We start from the raw sequence: 23472 nt of genomic DNA, 5'->3' as shown, positions 1-23472 counted from the left end.
AACTCAGTTTCTGCCATGTGGCTTCTAATGTATTTACCTGTCTCTAAGATCTCATAAGAGGTCACAGTGGGTTAGTTCTAACTGGTAGAATTATCTATATGATAATTTTTTTTTCTCTCCCTGATCTGCTAGCAAATAAAGTTAGCTCATCTTGAAATGTGTTGTTAAGAGTTAATCTTTTCTGCGACAGCAGTGGCTCATGCCTTTCTTTTGTCTGGCAAATTATTACTGCCAGTCCAGAGAGCGTGTGATTGAAAATTTGATACTGCACAATCTTCCAGGTACAGGGGATTTCAAACTTTGCTTCCTTTTCTTAACTATGTGACTGAAAAGCAGCAGAGTAGAGGTAACAATCTGTTTAAACTGGACCTTAATGATGAGCTGCGTATAATGAGGAAGAAAAGATTGCATTTTGCCAGAAGAGCTTAATGCAACAGCCAGAGATAATTAATTGCTTTAAGAAATGAAGAACTGTTGCAATAGCAGCCATTCCTGCAAAAGGAGCTGGCAAGTTCTAGCAGAAACCCAATCTGCAGCTGGAAACAAAGAACAGAGACCAATCAAGTGACTTGTCCAAGATTATTCAGGAGACCTGTTAAATAAAAAGTGTAAGAATCCAGTCCCTTACTGGAGGCAGAATTGTCCCCTGGCTCTGAAGGATATAATCTTTCTGCTACTCAGTTTAAATCCAATAATATTGCCTCACTTGCTAGTTACTTTTACTGATACAAACTGGCAACATGTAATTATATAAAAGTTTTAGAAATCCCACACTTGTTTTAACTACAAATAAGTTTTCAGTAGATCTGTTGTGAACAACTGAAGGATTGCTTTTTTTCATTTTTTTCTGCTGCTGAAGTGATCACTAGTTGGGTGTTAAAGATTTCCTGGGGTGTGGGGGAAACTCAGATAATGGAAACTTCTGATATTTTGGATCTTAGCACTCAAATAATAGCTTCTTTAAAAATGTTCCTGAAACCATTAGTGAAGTGAAAAAAAAGTTGTTTTCAAGTGATTTCCGTGTTCACTCTTGTCTGCTGTTCAGGAAGAGATCAGTTTTAGCCTCAACATCTTGTCTAACAAACCTCATTTGCCCAAACTCTTGAAATGTTGCTGGGTCAGGATTTGAGGGGTTTTTGTATGTGTTTTGTTTTTAAATTCTGCAGCAGCAAACTATTTTAGTAAGGACTTCCAGTACTCTGTGCAGTCTGTTGTTTTTATTGCCTTCTGTTTAGCAAACTTTATCTCTGATTTTCAGCAGTAGACTGTTCTGTGCAAACCCTCACCAAAAAGTAAACTTCTTCTCCAGGTCCACTTGAATTCCATTATAATCACTTGGAATAAATCTCAAGTTTCTTGACGTCTGTGCCTGTCCATTCATGTGTTGGTTTTGGGGCTGGTTTTTTTTTTTTTTTTTTTGTTTCATTCTCACCCCCACTTAAAATCAGTTCTGTTTCCCTTCTCCCTTGCACATCATCACCACTGAGCAGAGCTCCTGTGGGCAGCAGCAGTCAGAGCCCAGCAGAGTGAAATGCTATCGGTGCCTGTCATGGGCCTGCCTCTCTGTTGCCTTCCTATGGAATGTGGAGGAGATGAGTGAAAACAGGAGGGAGATGAAACAGGGGGGCACAGCCAGCCCTGGAGCCTAGAAAGGGCTCTGCTTGCCATTTCTGTGTCTAAATCACCTGTAAGCGTCCAGCTGGGTAGTTTCTATATTTTTTGGTGGAGGAAGGAGTAAGTAAACTCTCTCTTACAGCGAGTTTATGGAATAGGAAAAAAGATTATATGATTTCCTTGTAGGAAAAAAAAATTGCTTACCTCCCATTTCACTGGTAGTGTAAGCAAAATTTATGTAAATATTTGCTTCATTCCTCCTTAAGCTTCCTGCTTTATTTTAAAAATGTATCAGATACATTTCAGATAGCTCTCTGTAGCTACTTAGTTTGAATAGGCAATGAGAGCGTTCTCAGCTGTGTGCACAGCAGCAGCAGATGGTTTAAGCATTCTCATCTGCAGCTAATACAGCAATCAGTCACAGCCTGGCTGTGTTACAGGCTGACTTCAGCTCTCTGCAGAAGGCAGGGCTGTTCTGGAGGCAGGAATGTGTTTACACTTGCCAGTGCAACCTGAAAATACTGGTTCTTTTTCATACCCTTGATGCTTTTCTGTCCTCCCTGGAGCTCACTGTGAACTTCATGTCACACAGTTTAACTAAAGGAGTCTTGCTAAGTCTATAATTCATCTGTATTAGTTGCAAGGTGACATTTGGGATTGATCTGATGAGCTGGTGTTCCCTGGGCATGGTGAACCACGCAGGACACGGTGTGTCAGGTAGTTGGCTCTGGCTGTTGAGTCAATGCAATTACGTTTTGTGCTGTGTTTCCTGTTTAGGTGAGTCACCTCCTTTGGAGGAGGGAGCTGTTGGCCCTACACAGCACTAGGAAGGGGATCTGTCCCGCTACGTGTGCTGGATTTCCATCTTTAACTTCTGGTATAAACGCTTCAGCAGTGTGATGATGTGCAGTTACTTTGGGGACCATAGTGTACATGTGTAGGTGTTTCAATCTGCCAAGTATAGCTTTTATCACATGCTGTTGTACACAGTGTAAGCCAAGCCATTATTTTGGCTTCTTGTCCAGTATATAGCTTATAATTAGCATTAGTAGGTGAGGCAGTAACTTGTCCTCCCATGTGACAGTTGCTAAAATGTCACCTGTGAATAGATTTTTGAGAATTAGGTAGAGCTGACTGATGTTGGGACACAGACAGCTCTGCTGTTACTGCGCTTGAGTCATCTAAAGAAAATGCCTGAAAGCCAGCAATATTTATTTTGTCTCTCCCCTTCCTGCCCCAAGTAAACATTGCACACAGCTGAGTGCCAGAGTCTTCAGCTATGATTTATGCTTCCCTGGCCCATTGTCACTGGCTGACCTACTAATGTGTGAATTAAGTGTTTGTCTGGACAGGATGAAAATCCAGTGAAATGGTTTGATAGTATGGTTTTTTTTTTTTTTTTCTTTTAAGAAGACAGTGCTGTCTTGAAGATTTGGTTTAGATAAGGTACTACAGGATGTTTCTGTTGTTCAAAACTGACATTTTGCATTACAAACTTTGAGCAAAATGATCTTAAGCACAGAAAGCTATGAATTGTGAAAGATTTTAATTAGATTGTTTTAACAAAGTACTTTTTATTCCAAGATGGTCTTCACTAACTTCCTTTTTTGTTCTTTCTGGGAGATTTCTTTATTGATAATTCAGTGAAATTAATTTATTTTTCAGCATTGGCTGGACAACACCAAAAGCATTAAAAAGCAAGTTAAAAGTAAGTGTCCTTTCAATTTTCTCTTGGAACATTGTATTTAACATATGGAAAGCACAGCCAGTTAAAATGAGTGGTGGGGGGCAGTGTCCTGTGAGGAGGTGAGGGTGGCAAGTGACAAAAGCCCTCTGGAGCTCATATTACTTTATTCTAATGTTCTTAATTAAATATGTTAGGGACTCATTAATTATAGTTGAAGTGGAGTCAAGGCAGCTGAAGATGTTCTAGTATTAAAGAGCATTATCCTGGCTATAGGAAAACTTGTCTTGGACCTCATTCATTGATGGGGCAATCCTGCATGCTTGAATCTGTGTCCAGTCCAAGTCCTCACCTGCTGTACAAGGGTTCAGTGTAGCCTGGTTGTTGCAGTGATGTGTGCTTGGGTAAGATGTTGTTTAGCAGCTTCCTTTCTCTGCACTGTGGGAAGTCTTCAGGGATTTGTGGTGTTGTTTTAATACAAGAGAGGTTTTGGAAGCAGTGAGAGGGAGAAAATTCCTCCTGTCAAATGCAAGAATCAGCAGAGCGATGCACATTTTTAAAGAGCTATTAATCCACCCTTTTGCTGAATTAACTCTTTGGTTTCCAGAAGAGATGATTTTTCCATAGAAGGGTCTCTTAAATGCCCATAAAGTATGTCTAAACTTCTGTGGAATAGAAGGGTCTGAGTTGTCAGCAGTGGGTATTTCCCAGAGCTCTGGGAAGGTGTTGCAGAGACCAACAGCGTGCCTGCAGGTTTAGTCAACTGTAGATCCAAAATGATCACCTTTCTTGGTGATGGATAGAGCCCTTAAATATAGGGATTAACCTGGATTCCTGTGCTCTTAGCAGGAAGAATCATGTTAATGCGGTAGGACCGTTGGGTTGACTTGTAACACATAAAACTCTTCCGTGCGCGTATTTAAGTGGCCGTTCACCCTGATGTTCCTCACGGATTTCCCTGGCATAAAGGAATTCCTGCCTTAAGACCTTGTATAGAACACAGCCAACCAATTTCAGTCAAGGTTTGAAATGTGTTTCTGTGTAATAAATAAATAACCTGTCTCATCCAGTAACTGTTACTGCTGTCTTGAATGAATTCTGCTTTGCAGTTGGCCCCCCGTATTGCCTGCATTTTCGTGTAAAGTTTTACTCATCAGAGCCCAACAATCTACGTGAAGAGCTAACAAGGTAAGAGGGATTTTGTGTGTGGGAGGGGGACCCTGATAAGGCCAGGGAAATGTTTTCTGTGGTATCTATTTAAACAATTTGAAGGATTCTTTGAACTGCTTGCTTACTTGTCTTTTTCTAAATGTAGTTTTCTTTTTGTAAAGTGTCTGTTTTGTGCATAGAAATAAATGTGCAGTGACACAGAGATATCTAAATATTAATATATTACTTAATGCACCATTTTTCTTAGGCAATTTTGGCAACTGGTCTGGGTAGCTTATACACGATGGACAGAGGTTTTCACTGAGGAGAGCAGACATCATTCATCTGTCTTTATTTTTCTTAAGCTGTTAGTTTGAACTGCATGCAATCATCCTGTCTCCAGGCTGAAAAGCATTGAATTGCAAGTTAGAGGTTCTCTTTGAAAAAAGGATGTTCAGTTAGCATTTCATTGCATGTGTGGTCTTCAAAGAGCTTATGGAAAGGGAAAGTAGTATTTTACTGCCATGTTAAGCTGAGTTGACACTACTGTAGTTGTAGGTTTGTAGAATAAGGTGAGCAGCAGTTCCTCTTGATTAAAGCATTTCACAAATCCATTCATAGAACTGCATTTCCAAATGGGCTGAGACTACTAGGGGTGCTCTAAAAAAGAGCACAACCTGTTAAGAATATAAATCTGTTGTAAAAGGCAACATTTCCTTGCATTGTTACCGCTGCTGCTGATCCCTTTTGGAGAGTAAACAAAGTTATATTTTCATGATAGCTGTAGACATCTCATACCTCAACCATTTGTAAGGGTGTGAAGTGCATTTGTTTGTTCTTCAGGTTTATGTCTGTGTGGCTCTTCAATCTGCACTTTAGCCAAATCCCTTGGAGTGCTACCAGGAAGATTATAGTAGCATTACCCCTTCCAGCCATATGTACCCTGTGCAGCTTCATGTTTACATGTGGTAACATAATGTGGTAACTGCTGCTTTTTTAATGCTTTCCTGCTGATCTGGGAAGAATGTTTTACCTCCCCGTTCATGTTCCTAAATAAACATTTAACTATCTTTAAAACCAGCAACTGTAGACAAAATTGAGACCTATATCTATGGAACTTTTTCATCCATTTTGACTTGAGTTCTGGTAGTCAGACCTTGCTGTACAGGTTTTAGCAGGGCAGATCTGAAACCTGAGGGCTTTTAAACACTGTCTGTTTAGCTAATCCTCCAGAACAGGAGAGCAGCAAGTTGTCCTTCTCTCTTGAGACAGTGTGACACCTAAAAGTAGCAGAAGCAGTGGGAAGCAGAGCTTTGCCATGGGTTATAGGTGTCACTGGCAGGGGCTTTCCCAGGGTTCCACCTTTAAAACAGCAGGACACCCAGCTGGGGCTACTTTTCAGCTTCCACAGGTGCAGCTTGCTCATGTTCTCAGCCAGTGGTCATGTAACACAGCATGGGAAGTGCTTGAATAGTTTGGAAGTATCATGTGGCTGATGAGCACAGACTGGTCACACCCACTACATACTGGAGGCCTGTGTTCATTTTCATATCTGGGGTCAGTACCAACCAAATTTATTCCCCATGCAGAAGCTAGTGTTCAAAAGGTTTTGGTTAATAAATGGTTTGGCAAAGTATTTGTAGACTTCTGTGGAACCTGCAGGAAAAACACCTGCACCTGTTTTGTGTCTGTGTTTGGAAGTGTGAGGAGACACAGGCACATGTTGATGCAGAGGTTGTGTGTAAGGTATCTGGGAGTCTGTGCTAGAATTCAGACTGGGTACCATGGTGGATGCCAGTGTTTTACACTTGATGAGACCTCTTCTCTTGTTAAAGGAAAGCTGTGTACCATAATGGAGTGAGGGGTCTGCTCTTCAGAGGTATTGGATCAGAAGAATTGGTATTGCACACCTAAGGGATTTATATTCCATATTTGCCCCATTTTTAAGTAAAAAGAGTAGAAAATATGCAAGGCAGTGAAGGAAAGCTGGCTCTGAAGAGTAAACGAGTTGAAAAGGCTGCAGCCTGCTCTTTATTTTTAGTCACTTAGCAGTCAGCATTCCAGGTTAGATTTTAACTAAATAATCCATAGTAGAAACTTTTTTTTAAGACTTAAAAATAACCATTCTTTTATGAGGTTGGTATGTGTATGAATAATGAAGGAAATGTGGAATAATGAAGGAATGTGTTCTTTGCTCAAGTAGAATCAGATGAGAATAAAAAATATATTTACTTGGATATCCTGTTTAGTTTTCCATGCAACACTGTAGTTCAGCTTTTGACAACTTGTACTTTTGGGTTTGCTTCATTTGAAATGCCTGCAAAACGCACAAACCTGACTGATAAAGTCTTGAAAGGTCACAGTGCAGCTTCTTTTGTCTTGAAAGTCCATGTTAAGAGTAGAAAACATTTTTATTTGACAAGCTCTAACTTACTCTTATTGACTGAGTGACACATTAGCACTATTACTCAATGACTTATTTCTTACTTAATCCTACAGGTATTTATTTGTTCTGCAGCTGAAACTGGATATTCTTAGCGGAAAGTAAGCAGCCTTTTAAACTATTACAGCGTGTTTCGCATAGAGCCTATTACATTTATATTTGGATAATTAATACGTTTTGCTTAGTAATGTTATGTTATTTTTTTCTCTCTAAAATACTACTTTTCTATGGATGAATATCAGGAGAGGAATGCTTAAGAAACATAGTGCTTATCTCCTCATAATTTTCTGAAAATCTACCAATACTTTTTCATTTTCTTATCCCAGACATTTGCAGTTTCTTACGTCAGTTACATAAGTTGTCTGCTAATGGTGTCAGTTCAGGTTTTACCAGTGCATTTCTCTCTTGGCAGATTGGAATGTCCTTTTGACACCGCTGTCCAGTTGGCAGCTTATAACATGCAAGGTGAGTAGGTGCAAGAAGGGAAGGGTAAAGTTGCACAAACGGTTTTGTGTAGACTCTTAGTAACTGTTTAAAAAAGTCTGTCCTTGTTATGTCCATAAAATAGACTCTGCCCAGACATTAGTGATCCAGTGTGAAATGCAGATCTTTTAGATTGTACTTGTGCTTGAGAGTATGTACAGAAAATTACTCAATTCCTCAGGAAACAGAACAAGGAGGTTCTGAACATAAACAGCTTTGCCCTAAAGTTGTTTTCTCAGGTGCTTATGTGCAAATCTGTCCACTTTCACAGAAGATATGAGGCCTGCAGCCTTCCTGAATCATTTTGATGTAGTAACACAGCTCACTTTTTTTCATCATATTGGTTCTGTCAAGTGTTGTCTTTGTTGTCCAAATCAGATACAAAATTGGTTTTGGTCGCGCTGTGTATAAAATACCAGCTTTTGACTTCATCTTATTTGTAGATGATAATGCCCTATGTCTCATGCTCATACTTAGCATTCCAGGTTGAACTGCACTTGTTGGTATTTCAGATCCTTCTTCAGCCACAAGATGTGACATATTCTTTTATCCTCAGCTATACAGCACTGTGTTTGAGTCATCTGAAATTTTATTAATCAGTTGTCTTTAACTTTTGATTCCAGATGAGAATGTGTTGTTTGGATGAGGGTGTGATGTTAACAAATGTGAAGTTTCCTATGATTTCAAGCAGAGGAGCTCACAAAAGAAAGAGGGGAGGCTTGAAGTTTTAAAAATGCCTGCTAGAGTAGGCTTTTGGGTCCTTTTTGAAGGATATAGGTATATGGATATTTGGCCTTATTCAAGCCAATTGCTGTGCCATGTGTTTGAGCCACACAAATTCTCCACACAATGTTCATCTTATGAATCCGTTGCACTTACGCTGCATGAGGTAGGACTAAGTCGCTGAAATTTGTTCTCTTACAAGTATTTGTCAAAACACTTTATTCTTTTCATGCAGGAAGTGCTAATGCCCCTAAATCATGTGTAGGTATAAGAGTTGGGATTAATCTGTGAAGACACTTGCCTTTTTAACCTGCTCTTTTGTGTGGAAGGAAAGCAGTTAGAATACATTCCACAGTTAAAAATATTAGCATTGTTAGAGCCTTAAGATACAGGTTCAGTAAATAAGATTTTGGAAGAACAAAGTGATCTAATTAAGCCATATATCCACTGCTTTTTGTGATGGTCTTTTCTTTCCTCTCTCCACAATGAGGCCTGTAGCAGGGCTTTAATCTTACTGTCTGACAGCTGTGTACTTTTATTTAAATCAGCTGGAACCTAAGCTGGCTTTGACAGCATTCCTTTGAATAGAGGCAGGCATTTTAGTGGGAGTAAATTATTATAGAACTACAGACTTCCTCAGTCAGCATTAAAAAAAAAAAGAAAAGAGGAGGGGGTGAAAAGACTGTTATTATGCTTGCTGCATTCAGAATCCAAGAAGTGGAGTTTTATATCATGTGGCATTTCTGTACCTGTGGAATACTGGCATTTATTTGACTTTGCCACATCTTCCCAGTGATTTCTCTATTTTTCTCTACATAAACATCTGTAGTTTCATTTTTCAGACAGAACAATTATTTGCCTGCATCAGACTTCCAAAGTCCAAGTTACAGAATTATTCCTATTTTTTTGACTATGAGCTGGACGTTACAAACCAACTTGAAATTAGTGGGAGGAGCCAGTGCTTAGTGACTCTGAAAATCAGTACATTTTTGTAAAGGTTTTTAATTGTCAGTTTCAGCATTTTAGATATGTATCTGTCTTTAAAACTGGACTTGCTAGCATCTGTGGGAGATGGAGTTGTGTTTTTGATGTGGCACACCCCTTGACTGGTATGTTCCTGTATGTTTTCTGCATAGCATCTCTTACTGCCCCTCTGAGCATGCAGCAGTGGATTCATTTTGACTGACCCAGGAGGGCATTTATTATGTCCTTAGATGAAAAGGAGAGCAACAAATCACAGCTGCATGATTGTGCCCTGACACAGAGTAATTTTAGCAGGGAGGACAGGGCGCTACAGAATCATAAAACCAGAAACTGACTTGTAGAATGGACAGATAATTTCATGGAAAGTTTCAGAACTGATTTTGCTTTTTATAAATCTCAAGAGATACTGTTTTAATTCTTTAAGGCAAAATTCCATTGTAACTTTAGTCAGCTGTCATCTCAGTAGATGCTCAAGTGATAAAAATGTTGAAAACTCTCTGCAAGAAAGAAAAAAGGTGAGTTTCATCGATGGTGACAAATTCCCTTTATAGGAAGCTTTTTAAGGAATATGTCAACAATACTTTGTAAACATTAACACAAAACTTTGGTGCAGACAACACAACCATTTGTTCAGTGTCCATAATTTCCCTGTCAAAAAAGGTGAAGGGAGAACTGGAGGAGGAGATGGAACACAAAGAGAAATTTAGTGTTTTAGACTAACTCAAAAAGTGTGCAGAAATTCTTCTGTATGCAGAAATATCCACAGTGTTTATTGAGAACAGTGCCTAACAGTGTTGTTCTTTTGTAGCTGAACTTGGAGACTATGATCCTGCTGAACATGTCCCTGAGCTGGTGTCTGAGTTCAGGTTTGTTCCTACTCAGACTGAAGAGATGGAATTAGCTATTTTTGAGAAGTGGAAGGAATGCAGGTACTAGATCTTCCAGTGAATGCTATCCAGCTGTTTGCACTGAGTTTTCTGTGAAGAGAAGCTATTAAAAAGATACTGCTGATGGTTCTTCTGTGGCCTTGTTCAGAAATAGAACTTTAATATGGTTCTGTCCTATTTTGTAAAAGAATATAATGTGATAAATGAAGCTTTTCAAAGTTCTGAGTAAAATTATGAGGAAGAAAGTCTTAAAACACGGTGATTGTTGCAGCAGCATTTTCAGATCAAAACTTTAAAAAGTGACCTTCATCTTCAATAAAGTGAACAGATGTCACCAGTGTTTACGTTTTTCACAAACTTTCAGGAAGTTCTTTTCCTTTTTCCTCATTTACCAGTTTTTTCTTTCTATGCTTTTTCAGGCATCTGCCTAACAGCAAAAATTTTATTTCAGGGGCCAAACACCAGCACAGGCTGAAACTAACTACTTAAACAAAGCTAAGTGGCTGGAGATGTATGGTGTAGACATGCACATAGTCAAGGTATGTTTAACCACAGCATGGTGACCTTTGGAAGTGATAGTGTCAGTTTTGTGTTCCATTTCAACACTGGTTCTGCTTTGAGGGGGGAAAGAAAAGGAGTATTGTTCTCATGCAGTCTATATAGTAAGTGATCTGGCTTTGTGTCAACATTCCACTCTTTGGTATATGTTTCTAGAAGGTAAAACCTGAGTCCAAGCATTTCTGCTCTATGTTAAATGTGCGATTGATGTGGAAGTATATACTACAGTTTGTATTTAGACTTAGGAGTTTTGGGAAAAATCATAGTAATTCAAATTTGCTGGGGTGTAGTCAGCTATCAGCTGAAGAATTACAAATAAGCATAGATCTCCTGTGGAGGTGCAAGTGCAGCAAATGCATAAGGATGTCTTTATTACACAGACAAATCAAGAAACTTTAATTTTCCTCTTTAAGTCAGCCTTATTGAAGGGTTGCAAACAAGAAAAATCCATTGCATAAGATCATCAAAACACAAGAGTTTTGTTGTATAAGATAGCAGATATGTGTGTAATTATAACACTGGGCAAACAAACTACATGAATCACTCTAGTAAATTGGATAGGGGGTCAAACACCAAAATGAGTATAATTTTTATTTTGTGGCACTTAGGCAAGAGATGGCAATGATTACAGCCTGGGACTAACACCTACAGGAGTTCTTGTCTTTGAAGGAGACACAAAGATTGGTTTGTTTTTCTGGTAAGCTCTCTGATTGTACACTAAAATCTGTTTTTATTTTGGTTCTTTTGTTTCTTTTATGATAGCAAAAAAAAAATTGTTTGGATTGTGAGAATACCATGAATATGAGGTACTTTCTCCGTACTAAAATTAGATGTAACCTACACTTTCTGTTCATCTGGCAGGCCAAAGATAACAAGGCTTGACTTCAAGAAGAACAAACTCACTCTGGTTGTTGTTGAAGATGATGAACAGGTAGATAAATATCTGTTTAGTTACATCTCAGTCTTGATTATACAGTGCTAGTTTACATACTTCTAATCTTTCCTTATATTAAGGTTTTGAGAATTAATGTGGATGCCTGAAAGATTTGTGATTGTGACTTGGGTGGGGAGGAGGGAAATGAAGGGACTTAAGTAAAAGATGAACTTTTCTGTCATCCGTTTTTTAAAAAGAGAATTCCTGGTGAAACTAGAGCAGGTACTTTGGAAACAGCGTGCATTGCGCAAGAAAGTTTAAAAAAAATCCCACATACCACATTTAGTAGAATGAATTACTTAAGCAGATTTCAGACTAGTTTCTATGGGGAAGAAATTGCATACCCCTGAGACAATTAAAAAGTGAGCACTGGTAATTTGAGATGATTAGATTTGGAAGTGAAACTGTGTTAGCCTCGTCAACAAGTACCTTCCCGTTGTAATAGTATCTTTAATTTGTAGTTATTCAGAGGTTTGTCTTGTTAAATTTATGGACTCCAGCCTTTTCCAACTTTAGACGATATAGCAGTTGTTCATTATAGCTTCTGAAAAGGTTGATTTTCCTGCCTAAAACACTTTTTAAAATATATATATTAGGAATCATAAAAAGCAAATTTTATTTGGCTTCCATAGAATTTTAGCTTTGACTTATTCAAGCCCTTTGTAAGTTGTCAGTGTGCTTTGTGTGCTTTAAGGGAAAGGAGCAGGAGCACACTTTTGTCTTCAGACTGGATCATCCCAAAGCCTGCAAACACTTGTGGAAATGTGCGGTGGAGCACCACGCCTTCTTCCGGCTCCGAGGGCCTGTCCAGAAAAGCTCCAGTCGGTCTGGCTTCATTCGCTTGGGGTCTCGCTTCCGATACAGGTCAGTGGCTCTGTCATTTGGCACACAACTCCTGTCACTCCTTGCTCTTCCTGGGTGCTGGGTTTTAGTCCCATTATCAGCTTTCTCTGTGACTTTTGGCAATATTACTTAAGCTTTATTCTCTTCTAGAATTTTCAGCTTCTCCCAAAACTCGTGCAGTGGGATTGCAGAAGTATGCAAAGGACACACATGCTTTTATCAGCTACTTACTGTTTAAAATGTGGTTGCTTCTGCCATTTGGCTTGGGGAAATGGGGTGAAGAAGAGTATGTTCTAAAACTCCTACCCTCTTTTGTGAAAGGTCTTTTGAGGTGTGAAGTTTGGGATGTTTTCTTAGAACTGACAAGAGATGAATTTCAAATAGAAGTGTGATGTTTTTATGAACATTATTTCTAGTCTATCATTAAAAATAAGTGATTTATTCTACTGCTTTGCACTCTTACATGGCATTCTTAGTGGGAAAACAGAATATCAAACCACAAAGACCAACAAAGCCAGGAGATCAGCATCTTTTGAAAGAAGGCCCAGCAAGAGATACTCAAGACGAACCCTGCAAATGAAAGGTAAAAGAACTTCCATTCTGAGAAGTATAATCCAATGTGAGAATCAAGTAATCATCTCCTTTAAAATTTCTGGGTAGGAATTCTCCTGTAGCTGTTTGCCCTTCTCTTGAATTTTCAAAATTAGGTTTTCTTTGACTTAGTTAAGAGACCTCGTGTATTTATCAGGAAAAGCTTGTGTCCAAAGCATGTCCAAACCAGCTTGCCCATAAAAATTGCACAGTAGGTCTTGGTATTAAGATGGAAAACTTGGGCCCAGGAAACGGTGATATATTAATTACTGTATTTTAAATTTATGAATTGAGTTCAAAATTTTTGTCATTGAGATTTTTTTTCATTGTTGTTAAGAGCTTCACTTCCTTGTCATGATCTAACAGCAGCTGATACCTTGTTTCTTACTCCCACTCTTGCATAGGTCAAGTGTGACAGCCACGTTTGCTTTCAGATACTTTCTTAAATCTGGTTTTGGTTTGCTCTTCAGAATTTTTTATTTCAGTTTCTGATTTAGATTTTGTTTATCACTCATTATACGTGAGATCTGTGCAACTTTTGCTCTTTTGGTTCAACTTTTGCTCCTTTGGTTGCCTATTGTTAGGCAGTCCTAGGCTATTTTTACTAATCATATAATGAATATTTAACTGATAACCTAATTATAAATGAAATTTTAATTAATGCTTTATATTTTTGTAGCATACACTGCTAAACTGGAAGAAACAAGGTAAGATGCATTCCAGTGTTTGAATTTGTCTTTGGTGTTTGGCACCTTTACTTGAGCGCATGTCTGCAGAAGGAGGATATGGTGTTGGACTCTTAACTGTGGTTTTGCTGTGGGGATTGTTTGTTTTATATAAAAGTTAATGTTCAGAGCAAATCTTCTGTGTTGACGTTGCACAGACAATTTTGCCAGATTTGCTTACTAGCTAGCAAAGAAATTTGTTTATTATTAGCTATGATTCTTGCTGGATATGAGCTGTAGCTCATGTGCTGCCATGTAAAGAGATCAGGTAAAAGTTTGTGAGGAGGTCTTCCATCTGAAGTCTGCCTGCTCCAGCTGTGTGACTGAAATACCTCATTCAGTGAAGGTCAAAGACAGGGAAAAGACAGTAAAATGAGTATTTTTGAAATAAGTTGATGGTTTTATATTCTGTATTATACTTACATTTATTTTTATGCATGATCAACATTGAAAGGGAAGCCTTTTGGTTCTTTATTTCTCTACCAAAAGTTTTCCTGGATGTGTTGGTTCATAGTTGCTGTTGCAATGTAAATTACTCATATACAGATGCTCTGTATCTGAATCATATAATTTTCATACCCTTCCTTAAGGGAAGAGAGGAAAACAGGTTAAAAGGAAGTGCCTGGTAGTGAAGAAACTTAGGTCACTCAGTTCTGGTTTCTGTCCTTCGCCTTAATAACTTGTGAACACTTCAACGATCAGTTGCAACCAAATTATTTTTTTTAAGTAGATATTCATAGATACTAAGCACAATGATAAGCACCTCAGAATGCCAAAATAACATTTCAGAACAACAGCCTTAATGCAGCCCAGCATTTTCTGTCCGTAGGAGCAGGGCTGGTTCTTGCATGAGAGTGGGAGAGGTTTTAAAGTGTGGGGACAAGGCTGCAGTGTGACTTCCTGTATTGTTTTTTCTTTCTATACAGTGGGAAAGTACTCTGCAAAACTGGGTGTCATTTAGATCCTCTGCATGCAAAATGTGACTGTTGGATTAGTGCTCTGTGTTGTCATGCCCTTCTCTGAGTTTCAGGTTGCTTAGGTCATTCTGGGAGTGGGAAGAGAAACTTCCTGTGCAGTTTCTCCTCCTGATAAGACTGCAGTCTCCTGATCTGCACTTAGGTGTGGCACTGTTGTGTCTCCACAGCAAGCTATGCCATTTCTGAAACTCTACACTCCAGTGTTGCTAATTGAAATGCATCATGAAAGATGTATGTTGTTCCCTTCTTTTGTGTTAACCCAGCACAGGAGAATGTGCTAGTCAGAAGGCATTCCTTAATATTTCTGAAAATGCTGGGGTAGCCTCCACATTCGCTCAATAGAGAAAGGGTGAAGGGGGAAACAGGCAAGGAACAGCTTGTTCAGTGTTGACATCATGGTGTTTTAAATAAAATAATTCTAAAGAGTCTCTGAAGTAAATACAGACATCTCTTTGAATTGTCAGCTTGCCAGGTTGGATAGCTGTTGTCCAGACCATAAATCAGAAAATTAAAAGGTGGTAAGAGATGGGAACATTTTAAAAGGCTAGAAGTCTGGGGGACAAGTTTGCTTTGCATGAAATCTATAATGCATAATTACTGCTTTTCAGTCTCTCAAAAATGTGAAATGTCTCTTGCAGGTTCAGAAATCATCAAGAATAGGGATATAGGTCTTATTTAATTCATCAATTATAGTAAATATTTAATAACATAAAATTATTATGAATGTCGTGCTGAGTTGCTGTGCATGTAAATTTGAATAGCTGCTTTTAAGTCCATTAGAGATTGTATGCAGAAGAAACTCTTTAATTTTTCTGATAAATTCTTGTGATGTGAAACGTCAAATCAGGAGGGTTCTAGTTATGGAACAGACATAATATCTACAGCATGTAGGTGAGCTTTTGACAATGTCACATTTTGCTGGGTGTTTTAACTAAAATTATATAATTTTTGCTTTAGAAGTGCCACATCTTACTGCTGAATCAGGAAGACTTTTTAAACCAAACTGGTTGAGGAAAGGAAGAGTTAAAACAGATGAGTTGCTGATTAACTACAGCTTGAACAAATAAAAAATAACTTGATAGCCTTTGTGAAAAGAGATTAATACTTTGTAAATATCTTAGACTCTGTTTCTTTCTGAAAGTCCTTACAGTTCTACCAGCCTGCAAAAGCAGTTTGTTGATCTGATTCAGTTTTAAATTCTTCTTGTCTTTCAGTGCTGCAAACAATGCTGTTATCAGCCAAACTAATGGATCACAAGTAAGGACTCTCTTTCATTCTTTCTAAAGGCAATTTTCATGTGTCTCAACAGATTTGAAGATTTTGTTATTTGTTCTTGAAATCCAGTGATTGGCCAATTGAATGTTACAGTTAACTCTTAACTGTGTACAGTGCTGGAAAAGACTGGGCATAGACATGCAGTGCTAGGGAAGTAAGGGAAGAAAATGGCCTTGCTTTAGCTTTGTGCTTAAGAAGAAGTGTTGATATGTTTTGTTCACTTTACTGTGTCATCAGTTCATTAATGTGTGTATAATAACTTGTTTGTATTCTGTCTCTAAAGAGCTGGAATACAAAGCCAAACGTACCTGTCCTAACAGCGGTTCCTTCTGCGCCAGTCTTAGTGGAAATAGAAAACCTCCCACGGAGCCCAGGAGCCAGCCAGCAAGATAAGAAGTGGTATGTTAAGCTTTGCTGGGAAATGAATTCTGATTCCTTATGCATGATTCAAGTAGCCTTTCCTTTATCTGTACTTAAATAAGCTGCCATCCTTGTATCTCTAATATAAGTTGACAATCAAGTTAGGAATGATGCAGCTGATTTCTTCCTATGAGTTGTGTGTTGAGAGGTGAAGACAACAGGCTTAGTCACTGCCAACCAAAAGAAAATTTCTTCGGGGCTAAAGGAATTAAGGAGGAGTAGAATTTTCAAATTTTGGAGAGACTTGGGTCCTTCTCATTTGCTATAAGCTTGTAACCCTTTGCTTGGTATCATGGGGTCCAAGGACTTAACTTTGATCCTTAGGATAATACAGAATTTGTAAACTGGTATCCTTGTGAATTGTCTTTTGAACTTTCTGAAACAGGCAAGCTGACTTTTCTCATGAACTTGTGTAGAATGGGAGCTTGGGGAAAATGGCACAAGCTGAAGATAAGAGCTTTGATTTCATGTAATCAGAGTATTTGTTTTATGGATTAGATGCATCTCAAAATGAAGAGGATTTGTTTGAAGATAGATAAATGTACATGTCATTTATCTCTTCTTAAACTAATTCTATATTGCAAAATTATTTTCAAACCAAAACTGGCATATATCAATGCAGTACTTGTGCACAGGTCATTTTAATATCTTCTCGTGCCTATGGCTTATTCAAGAAGGGAAATTCTGGCTTCTGCCAAACTCATCAAGAGCAGTCATGGCAGAATGGAGTGACACCAAAGCTCTTATCCTAAGCAGTTTCAACCCTCGAGAAAAAGGATCTTTCTCCCATTGTCAGGCATATGAATCTGCTTTGCTTCAATATCTCTTACAAGTAAATGGTATCAGTTTCTAACAGCGCTGTGACAAATCTGATTTTGTAAATTGTATTCATTTAAAGACTTTTAATACTATCAATTTTGAATGATAAAGGGGATGGTAATTCTGCTTTGAGTTGCATTTTATTGACATTTCAATCAGAACATATGATGATAAATGCTGTTTTTCTTTCTTTTGCCCTTGATTTATCTAGTATCTGAAATCTGTGCTTGTCTATGGTGGGATCCTGTTGATCGCTCGATTCCTTCCATGGTGGTGGGTGAAAGGTGGTGGCATCTTTATTCTTCAGCATTCTCAATATGGTTTTATTTTTATTCTTTTGGCCTAACTGCAAGATGAGTGCTAGTCACCTGTATTTCCTTTGGTGGAAATGTTTGACTTGGCTTCAGACCAGTACTTCTTGGGTACCTGATTTGTGCTAATGTCCCTGCTCATGTTTGCAAGGCTGCTGCTGCTTACTGAAATCCTGCTGCTTTGGTTCTGAAGCAGAGAGTGCTCTATAGCCACTCAGTTTTGGGTTTGTTATGCCTGTTTTTAGGATTGAGAACTTGAGCCTGTCTGTCTTAACATTGTCCAGGAATCTCAGCTTACATGCCAGCTGCTGCAGGATGTAGTGTTTGTATAGAAGAATGGGAGTGAATGCAAAATACACCTGCATCTAACCCAAAACAGTGTGTCCTAAAGAAAACAAGCTTCTTGACAACTGATGCATTTTAATTGAGAGTGCATTGCTTCTACTGTGTCTGTGTTACATTTCTTTGAGACATTGTTAGTGAAAGTAGTTGTCTTCTGCTTTTGCTGTATTCACTGGAAACAGTATTGCCTGTACCCAGGGCAAATCCAGCTGTAGGAAAAAGACAACAGTTTGGAGCTGAGTCAGGAATTGAGCTACATTCTGCTTTCCTAGATGGGAACTGGGGTTAGGTTAATGGAATTGCCGGAACATACATATTTATTGCTGGGGGCTGTGACTTGGCTATTGTTCCTGCAAGGGTGTCTCGGTACTGCTAACAAGATCTCCTTTCAACTGCTACTGTCTTTAATTGGCCTGTTTCTGCATGAATTATCTTTGCTTTCTGTCAGAAAAATAGTCTTCCTTTAGAGAGAGCTTGCCAAAAATTGTTGAGAACACCAAAATTATCTGGACTGTGGATTTTGTGGATAGTTAGATTGAAGGGGTTTAGAAGTAAGGTCCCGACCTCCTGGATTTCTGTACTCTGCTTGGCAGAGGCCTCTATTGGCTACCTTGCAGCTTAGATCCCTTCCTAATGTCAATGTTTCCTTTAATTTAAAATGTTAATGCTGCAGCTGCCAACAGCAATTTTGCCAGATTGTAGAAAGCACTTTGCCAGATACAAAGGATTTTATTATTTCTGGGTTTCTGGTTTTGTTGGGATTTTTTTTACTTCATTCCTATAAAATTGTCAGTACAGGAAAGCTGTACTGGTCTGCAGGATTTGAAAATGGTCTGGAATATTAGTTGTGAGTCTGGAAAACCTAAAACATGATCAGTGTCTTTCTAAGTTTAGTCTTTCCCCAAGAAGTTCTTTTTTTGCAAAGTTAGGACAGCAGACAGATTTAATATTTACTTCCTTATTATGGGATGAGTAGGGAAGTAGGTTTTTTTCTTTTTGGTATTGGATGTGGCTTTCCCTTAACCACATCCATGACAGAAATGGTAAAATAAAGGAATGAACTGTTGGGGATTGGAGCCCTCAGTATTCACGGGTCACTTCCTCAGTGTATTTCACAAAAACCAAAATTCTGAATTTACACATGGGTGATCTTCGTATAAATCCTGTTTCTTTTCTAAAGGAGGACTATCCCCAAATGTTAATCATTTACCACTGTGAATCCTGCATGCTTTTCTGCTTGCCTGCTTTAATATGTGTGATCTTCCAACTCAGCTGTCTGCTTAGCTGTTCTGGAACATGAGAAGGTGGAATTTGAGCTGAAGGCCATCTGACCCTTCTATGTGAACAGCAACAATCCTTCCACTTTGTTTAGATTCGGCTCATTAAATCGAATCTTTTACATTAAACTGAAGGAATACCTTTATTTGAGGAATTTCCTTACTTGAGTAGTTCATGAAGTGCTTTTTTTTATGAAGCACTTTTTTGATGTATGACTGTACCTTTTATCAGCCTAAAGCCTTCCAGGGGCTCCTGCATAATAATATTTTTCAAAAGACTGAATAAAGTGATGAGTGTTCTCCCTTGCACCTCTTTCTGGCTTTTGGAGGACTTCATACCAACTGTGGCAGAGAGTGGCCATAACTGTGCACAGCATTTCTGTGGGTTTGATTTTAGGAGCTCTAAATTTAAAATTTACAAACCATTATGCTTTCATATGCAAAATTAGAAAGTGAGGTCTTAGTTTGTGTTGTGACCTTTTATAAAATGGTTCTTTTCCAGCTAAATTTTTATGTTAATGCAAGTTATAGCTGCAGGCAACTTCTTCGATAGTATTAATCCCTTAGTCACCTAAATTGTGGATGATTCATTTGCCCTACTGTTTGCTCCTGCACAATAATGTTAATTTTTTCTGAGCTTCTATTTTCTTCTCCTTTTTTTTCTAAATTTACTTTAGAATCTACACTTTCCAGTCACTTTGAAAACTGGTATTACTGTTGATGTTTGCTTCAGGTGTACATTTAGACCTGCCACTTAAACTTGTTTTCTGCAAATAAAACGTACTGTATGCTTGAGGTCTGTTCCTCATTCACATTATTTTCTCCCATCTGTAAAATGCACATGATTCTTGCTTAGTTCTGTGAAGTGTTTTGAAATATGAAGTGGTTTACATTTGGGAAGTGTAAGCAACATATACATGAGAGAGCTGAACTTGTCGATTCAGACTTGTACAGAAACGTGCGCGATGCTGTGCAGAAAGGGGTTTATTTGGCAGTGTCATCATGTGCACACGTACTTGCATGCCTCTTCCCTTCAGTATTCACCTTCCAAGAATGCCCCTTTTCCTTGTCTTTTCGCATCAATCTTCTTGTCCTCACCTTTGCTTTACTTTTCCACCCTTTTCCTCCTCCGTGCCCGTTGACTAATTTTGCGCCTCCCGCTCCCCACCGCTCCAGGCCCCCCGACGCCGCCGGCCGCTGTCAGCGTGGTGGAGCCGCGTGGGAGGCGTGGGCCCCGCCGAGGAGCCGCGCCACGGACGGACAGTGCCCCGCGTTCGTCCACGAGCGCAACGCCAGGAACGCGGGGCTGCGCGGCGCTGCCGCTGCCTGCGCTCTGCAAGCCACCATGACCGCTCTGTGACCGTGGGCCTGCCGGGGCTCGGGACTGCTTCCCGGCACAGGCTGGGAAATCGCCTCCTGAGCTCCCTGTGGGATAAGGACAACGGACCCGGAGCTCACTGTAGAGGGGCAGAAGCTTTTATTACAAAGGCTCTGCAGATCGTGCTGTTGGTGTTGAGTCTTTAAAGAAAAATGACATATAGATCAGAAGCCACATATCACTCTTACTTTAAAAACAGCATATATCTATCTGTGTGTGCATATAGATAGATATGTTTTATAATTGTGTTAAAGGTTTTCTTAATGACTGAAAGATTCTTTTTTTTTTAGCTGGGTTTGAGAGCCATGCAGGAAGTCACATTTGTTATAAAACTACATGTGCAACCAGTGGGTTATAATATGGTTTCAAAAATCTGAGAGAAATAGAGGATGTAACTGGCTCTTCTTTTGAACCATGGTCATGTAAAGATATCTCAGAGATGTCATTGATCTGAAAACCAACCTTTTCTTCCTCAGTAAGACCTCTTCTGAGAACTATTGTTTGGAAATGGAGTAGAATTATTTTCAATTTTTTAAAAATAAATTTAGCAGAACTGTCAAAAAGGGAAAGAGTATTTTTTAAAACATTTTTTTGCTTTTTACAATTTTTTCTTTCTATTTTGCTTTTCTGGTCCAGTTGAAAAGAAACAGAAAGATTTCCTGACAAACACCAGTCCTACCACATGATTCACAAGGTTAATTGTTAAGTCAGAGGTTAAGACTCCAGCTTCATGGGTCATCAGTATTCCTGGGGACCTTTAACAACATGAAGAACAAACCTTTACCCTTGAACACACTGTGTTTTCTTGTGTTTTCTGAAGTTCGTTGCTTTTAAATTGCAATATTCTTTTCCTATTTAAAAAAAAGGTGGAAAAGTTGTAACAGAGGGCTTTTAAAGTTAATTTATATGTAGCTTTTAGGATAAAGGAGTTGTTTGGATGATTTTCAAATTATTTTACTTTATTTCAAATTGCCACAGAGCCCAGAAATAAAAACCATTGTTTTTAGATATCCAGACCTGAAGAACCAAGACATAAGTGTCAGCCAGGACATAACAGCCTGAGATATTTTGGCCTCCTCACCCCCACATCTGATGGGGGGAAAGAGTTTGCTAATGAAATATGAGTCTTTATTTTACAACACTGCTTAAAAAAAAGTATGAGCAAGCTGTAAACTAAAGATCTGTGACACCTACCAAGCTGATTGGAACAATCTCTTGTGCTCTTTTTAGTTTTAGGTTTGGAATGGTGGATGTTGTAAACTTCTGAAGTGAAGTAAACCCATTTGTTTTTTTCTTATTTATAAAGTTGCATGAGACTATGCAAACAAAAATAAGATGTTTAGCTTTACAATATCTATAATGTCTGTGTTGTTGAAGGAGAAAATCCAAGATTGCTCACACCACTTGTAACTGAGAGCTTTCTCAGTCACGTTATACATTGAATGCTGTGTGGTACATATTTATATCAATATATGGCCAGGCAAAAAGAAGGCAGTAATGCATTAGCTACTCCCTTAACTGTGAGCTCCTGAGCATGTAATGACTTCTTAACAGGTTGACAAACCTTTACATGCATTGCAACCTTTCATTTTTCTTATATTCACAATTATTTATGTGGCTTGAACTCATGGTATCTTTTATCAGCATTTCCCAGAGAATATTTCTTAAAATATGATGGTAGAAGTTGATTTGAAGACATAAAGCCCAGCATTTATTACTATGCAAAGTTCAAAATAGCCCTTTGTATGTGGTAAATGCAGGTATGTGGAAGGGTAATGCCTGTTCCATTCCTGAGTAGTGAGAGCTGACTGTGGTAGAAGCCCTACTTTTCCTGGGAAGCCTTGGACACTTTCCCTTATGGTTGGTGTGCCAGTTCTTCAGTACTTTATAAGAGGTGTCAGAAATTCTGTGCAGTGATTCAAGGTTTTGTGCTTTTCGCTTTCGTGGTCGGGCCATTTATGAAGCCTGCCTGGTAGTCTTCCTCCTGGTGCTCTGAAGAGGGTGAAGAGTCTGGGAGACTTCAAAGGTTGTGCTGCTCTTTGGAGAACTCATGCCTGCAAATTCCAGTGGCTGAGGGTCTCCCAAGTATGACTTTCCTCTTATTGACTGCCTATTTCAGGTGGCTCAGGAGGGGTTTCAGTGGGTGTGAAGGCAAGATGGGGTCAGTTCCTACTTGCATCTTGACTTAGGAGGCTTCCTTGAGTTTATCTAAAATTCATTTTGTTTCCCTGAGGCCCTGTCCTGATGTGGGGTGAAGCAGCAGGGACTCACCGTGGTTGTTCTATCAAAGCCAGGTCTCCATCCCAGGGCACAAATGGCAGTGAGATTTTTTACAAACTTTGACCATCTCAGTGTAAGTAGTACACAGCTTTTGGATAGTGCACAGCTTTTGGAGCACACTAGACGCTGAGTGTGCTGTTTGAGTATGTTGCCAGATATGAGGACTGCCCTTGTCTGTAGTAGGCAAGTTTTTGAATCAACTCCCTTGTCTGTCTAGTAAATGTTACTGTAGTAGTCATGAGGAGGAAAAGTGTAGTGCAATTATCCTAGCAATTAAGGAAGAAAATTTTCATTTTTCATGCATTTTCTCTTACAATACTAAGAAAAGGAGTGGGAAATTCAAGCACAAGAAGTGTTACTGGTGCTCTACATCACCTGTCTGATGTGGAGTTCATAGCAGCTTATGCCAAGTTCCTTCAAACTGTCATGGTGTCAGCAACTGCATGCTGTAGGTAAAATCTGAACTTCTTAAAATAGTGGTCATATTAAAGTTTGGAGACTATTTACAGAAAATTGTCAGAAAATAGGAAGAAAACTGTTGTCTCCACGTGAAGATTATAAAACATTTTGACTCATGTATCAGCAAAGTAAGGTGTGGGATTCAGTCTCCCATTCCTTGTTGCTTTAACTGGAAGAGCATCTCTTCCTGTCTATTAGTTCTAACAATTAAATCTCTGTATCCATTATTCCCTCTCTGCAAGACTGTGTGCTGATTGCCTTTTCCCATTAGTGGTGCAGAGAGAGGCTGCAGAGGAAGTTGAAAAATTTTCCCTAT

At 38.9% G+C, this 23472-nt stretch overlaps 1 protein-coding gene across 5 annotated transcripts in view; it reads left to right on the top strand.

Moving 5' to 3' along the window:
* The window catches only part of EPB41L5 (erythrocyte membrane protein band 4.1 like 5), a 49403-nt gene that overhangs the window by 13210 nt on the left and 12721 nt on the right, over window positions 1–23472 (top strand). For 4 of the 5 annotated variants that reach the window (XM_068195432.1, XM_068195431.1, XM_068195429.1 and 1 more), the window contains exons 4-16: window positions 3280–3322; window positions 4408–4486; window positions 6947–6991; window positions 7303–7355; window positions 9889–10009; window positions 10419–10506; window positions 11134–11222; window positions 11387–11456; window positions 12127–12323; window positions 12779–12885; window positions 13573–13600; window positions 15810–15852; window positions 16154–16269. In XM_068195432.1, the coding sequence (XP_068051533.1) occupies window positions 3280–3322; window positions 4408–4486; window positions 6947–6991; window positions 7303–7355; window positions 9889–10009; window positions 10419–10506; window positions 11134–11222; window positions 11387–11456; window positions 12127–12323; window positions 12779–12885; window positions 13573–13600; window positions 15810–15852; window positions 16154–16269 (1079 nt within the window). The remainder of the gene's footprint in view (window positions 1–3279; window positions 3323–4407; window positions 4487–6946; window positions 6992–7302; window positions 7356–9888; window positions 10010–10418; window positions 10507–11133; window positions 11223–11386; window positions 11457–12126; window positions 12324–12778; window positions 12886–13572; window positions 13601–15809; window positions 15853–16153; window positions 16270–23472) is intronic. The other variant, XM_068195430.1, reaches the window with a different exon arrangement.

Source organism: Anomalospiza imberbis, chromosome 7 (assembly GCF_031753505.1).
Source record: "Anomalospiza imberbis isolate Cuckoo-Finch-1a 21T00152 chromosome 7, ASM3175350v1, whole genome shotgun sequence".
Classification (NCBI taxonomy): domain Eukaryota; kingdom Metazoa; phylum Chordata; class Aves; order Passeriformes; family Viduidae; genus Anomalospiza; species Anomalospiza imberbis.
The sequence above is the reverse complement of the archived record's forward strand: the minus strand, read 5'-3'. Positions and strand labels throughout refer to the sequence as shown.